The 4152-nt window shown below is 45.7% G+C and overlaps 1 protein-coding gene across 1 annotated transcript; it reads left to right on the top strand.

Moving 5' to 3' along the window:
* The first annotated feature begins 1042 nt into the window (after positions 1-1042).
* On the top strand, positions 1043-3217 carry lratd1 (LRAT domain containing 1). Its single transcript, XM_028041126.1, is given in 3 exon segments — positions 1043-1124; positions 1127-1256; positions 1589-3217. Coding segments are annotated over 3 exon segments (1023 nt in total). The 5' UTR covers positions 1043-1057; the 3' UTR covers positions 2415-3217.
* Positions 3218-4152: the final 935 nt, after the last annotated feature.

Genomic DNA, 4152 nt, shown 5'->3' on the forward strand with positions numbered 1-4152 from the left:
ATCACAGATTTTTGAACAAAGCATCCTGCGGAGTCCTTTGTTTTATTTCTTTCTTGCTGTCAGAAACACACCTGCAGGGCCCCTCCCTACACCAGCGACACAATCCTCATATGGTGACAGATGTCAGTGAGTCTGCTGCCTGGTGAAAAAAATATTTACAGGCCACTCATGGGAAGCAGAGGGTGGAAGCTCCTCGTGTGTCACAAAAGGTGCTGGCATGGTACAGGGCAGCTTGCTATCCACTTATTTGGTTTAACATTTCAAATTTCATCATGCTACAAACACAAACTCACACGTATTTTATTGGGATTTTATTTGATACACCAACACAAAGTTGTGCGTAAGTGTAAAAAGAGGAATTTTTGTATTTGTATACATTTTGTATTTCTTTCCAAAGACAACCTTACTGCAACTGCAGCTCCAAACCTCTTTTAGGATATATCTCTGTTGCCATTTTCTTCTTTGTTAATTTAATTCTTTGTCTATCCTCCAGGATATCTATTTATTTTGCTCACTCCATCTTCTCATCAGCTCTTATGTCTCCGTGCAGACATATAAAAAGTCTTAAACCATGTATGTTTTTATTTTATTTTACAATCAAACTCTACTTTGCGTTTATCGATCCCCCCCAAAAAACTCAAAATAAAATTTTGGAAGTTTCTTGCTGTAACTTGTAAGAAATATCTATTTAAAAAAAAAAAAAAAAGTTTAGCAGGGAAATGTTTTGCAGCACACTGTATTTACCAAGTGCTGTCTTATCTGCTTGTTGTGAGATTATGTTGCATCTTATCTCGTCTGAACGGGAGTCCTCACTGAAGTTGCGCGGGGACTCTGCTGATCACGAAGAATAGCACAGCTCACTGAAAACAAAAACGCCACACCACAGTAACAGCCGTCTGTCGCCGCCAGCCGCCTCTGAGCCCACCTGATTGGGTCTGATGGCTGACTGGCAGACTCTCGGAGGGTTTCTATTGGTCCGGAGGTAACAGGACACCTTGAAAGAGGTCCACTGAGGGCGGAGCGCGTCGGAGGAGGCGGAGCTCTCCGTGGTACTTAAATGGAGTTGGTGCCAGAAAGATGTGAAGTACGAGCTTCGCACTGCAGCCGGAGCGCCCGGTGCGTGCTGCAAACACTGAAGGAGAAGCGAGAGAAGAAAGAGGGGAAAGAAAGAGACAGAAGGAGAGCAGAGGACTGAGCAGCCCTCTGTACTCATGGATCATAAGGATATCTAATCATTCGCCCTCGGGAGCGCACAGGTATCCTGTTTTATCCTGCTTTCTACGTTTATTGCTGTGCGTAAAGATTGGCCTTTATATAAAGTGGATCATAGTTTTTATGCTGCAGCTGCCTGTTTGTTTGGCTTTCTTACATTCCATCGGATGTAGTGATTTACGACTGAGTGTGAGGGAGCAAGGGGCAGTGGATCATTGATTGACTCAGTAATATGACACCTTTTCCCCCGTGTGCACTGATCCTTGCTGGTTTTGGGTGTTTTCTTAGAATAGCTACAATCGATTTTGTGCATAAAGCCATTGTTTTGTGAAAGGCGGTGTTTTCATGCTTTCCATGTTGTCAATTTCACCCCCAGACACCGCAGTCCATGCCTCTGCCTTGCCGGGTCATTGATGGGAAACCAACTGGATCGGATCACCCACCTCAACTACAGCGAGCTGCCCACGGGGGATCCGTCCGGGCTGGAGAAGGACGAGCTTCGGGTCGGCGTCGCCTACTTCTTCTCTGACGAAGAGGAGGAGGTGGACGACCGCACTCCGTCCGACTGCGGCTTCACCAAGGACCACAGCCCGGCCGAGGAGGGACCCTTCTCGGTCAGTGAGGTGGAGTACTCGGCGTTCTGCTCCCAGGAATGCATCTTCTCCAAGCTGCGGGAAAACGAGGACCTGAACGTGTACTCGGCCAAAACTTTGCTGACTATGTGCAAGCCGGGGGATCTGCTGGAGCTGGTGGCCACCGCGCAAGCCCCCCACTGGGTCATTTACCAGCGTGACGACCAAGTTATTCACCTGCACAAGGGCGAAATCCGCAGGGACAGTCTGCTGGAGATCAGCAACGGTCGGCACGGAAGAATAGTCAACAATCGGTACCGATTCCGACCGCTTCCTCCGGACCTGGTGATGCAGAATGCTTCGGGACACCTAGGGCTGAGGAGTGAGGAGATTTGTTGGACCAACTGTGAAAGTTTCGCTGCCTGGTGCCGCTTCGGGAAACGGGAATTCAAAGGAGGCGGGGAGGCGCACTCTGCGGAGCAGCAGTATTTCCTCAAAGTGCACCTGTCCGGCAGCGGGGTGCACACTCTGGTCTTTCGGAGTCTGGAAGACATGATCCGCGAGCGGCGGAGAGTGGACGCCAGTGGAATTCTTAAAGAGCTCTCTTTGGTGACCGGAGACAAGGACTGATCAGGAATTCCGTTTGATATTCTCCACCTCCAGTCACCGAGGCGCATGGACGCACGTTTTTGTGGCGCACACTAACAAGACCCTCACACTTACGCATACAATTAAGTCCCGCCAGAAGCGCACATATGAATAAGGACTTGTTGTTTTGGGACCGTCGTTTAGTACGGACCCCGATGCACGGTGGATTTCCCAATAAAATGGAGAGTACTGAGAAACTAGGGAGCGCGGCCATATAAACAGACAACGCCCCGCATGGTTAGGACGCGTGCTGAGTGGCGCACACAATTTCTAATCAACCCCATTAACACAGAACAAGCAAAATCACCTTTACACGGCGCACACGACTCGGTTTGATTTCTTTGATTTCCGGGGAAAAAAAGTGGATTCGGCTCCTTTCTTCTCTGCAGCAGCAGAGCAGACCGGCAGAGGGAGGGGATGGGTGTAGATGGGATCTGGGGATGTCTCTCGGAGGTCTCCCTTCTATTTTTTTACTGCTAGCTTTACGACCAGGACAGACCCAATGACACGGACTCCAGCCACTTAATGATTCATAGACCTCTGAAAGCCTGAGCTGGTTGCAACAGTTGCCTAAACAAAGCGTCTTGGCTTGACCAAGCTCCTCTTTTTGCCATATTGTTCTCTCCACAATGCTGTCATCTCGCTCACAGCACTGGATGTATGTGTAAATTGTATTCATACATTGGTTTTAAAATTTGAGTCCCTTATTTTTGTATTTAAGTTTAGTGGATTTATCTCTTTTTTGGTTCAAATAAATGAAGGTTGAAATATGAAAAGAAAATTGACCTGGTCTATTAGGTCTTGTTTGGCTGCACACTCACTCTCACACATCAACAGTGTTACTCTCCTCATTTGTGCTCACACAAAGCTATGAAATATTCATGCTCGAATACCTCCTGACCTCTCTCAAACCAAACACACTTCACACATCTTTGTAGTAATCTGCATTAAGCAGAAAACATAAATCAGTGATCTTGCAGGTAATGCTGACTGCTTACAATCAATTCTTTAAAGACATTTAATAACTCATGCTCTGATCTGTCTTAATTAGGATTTTTGCAGCCTCTCATGCATCCCTGTGCCCATATTTGACATCACCAGAGTGCACAAAATGTCACAGTCTTTATCTTTAAGCAACACAGCTGCTTATTTATATCGATCAGCTTCTGTGACGGTAGGAAAATGGCTTTGTTTTCCTGTCTTTTATTTAGGGTTGGATCAATCACCTCATCAGACACTCATATTTGTCCTTGTGATGCTTAAGTTTTTCTTTAATGTGAATTGAAAGGGCAAGGAAGCACATATTTGAAGGTGCCTTGCAATGATGTGTGCATTTGTTGAGGATGTTGCAGACATTAGAACGTCTGTAAAAGATTGTATGGAACAGCAGAGCTGGTTTAATTGAATCCTCACGTTCAAATATTTTGGGTTGTTGATGAGAGAGCTGCAGACGGTTTGTTTGAAGTCTGCAAAGGTAAGGCAGCTTGTGTGCAGTAAAAGCAAAACTGAATTAATGAATATATATGTAAAGCATTGATATCTTGAATCTGATTTGTGTGTTAAGGTTTGCACATTGACTGGGGAAGTTTGTATTAGCAAAATACAAAGTACTAAAGCTATGAGTCAGTGCACATACTTTAAGAAGATGTGTTCAATAATTATTAACTCTTCAACTGTATTCAGTAGCAGTTCTTCATAATGTGACTCGGGTGCAGCTGTG

This window comes from Xiphophorus couchianus, chromosome 15 (assembly GCF_001444195.1).
Source record: "Xiphophorus couchianus chromosome 15, X_couchianus-1.0, whole genome shotgun sequence".
Classification (NCBI taxonomy): Eukaryota; Metazoa; Chordata; class Actinopteri; order Cyprinodontiformes; family Poeciliidae; genus Xiphophorus; species Xiphophorus couchianus.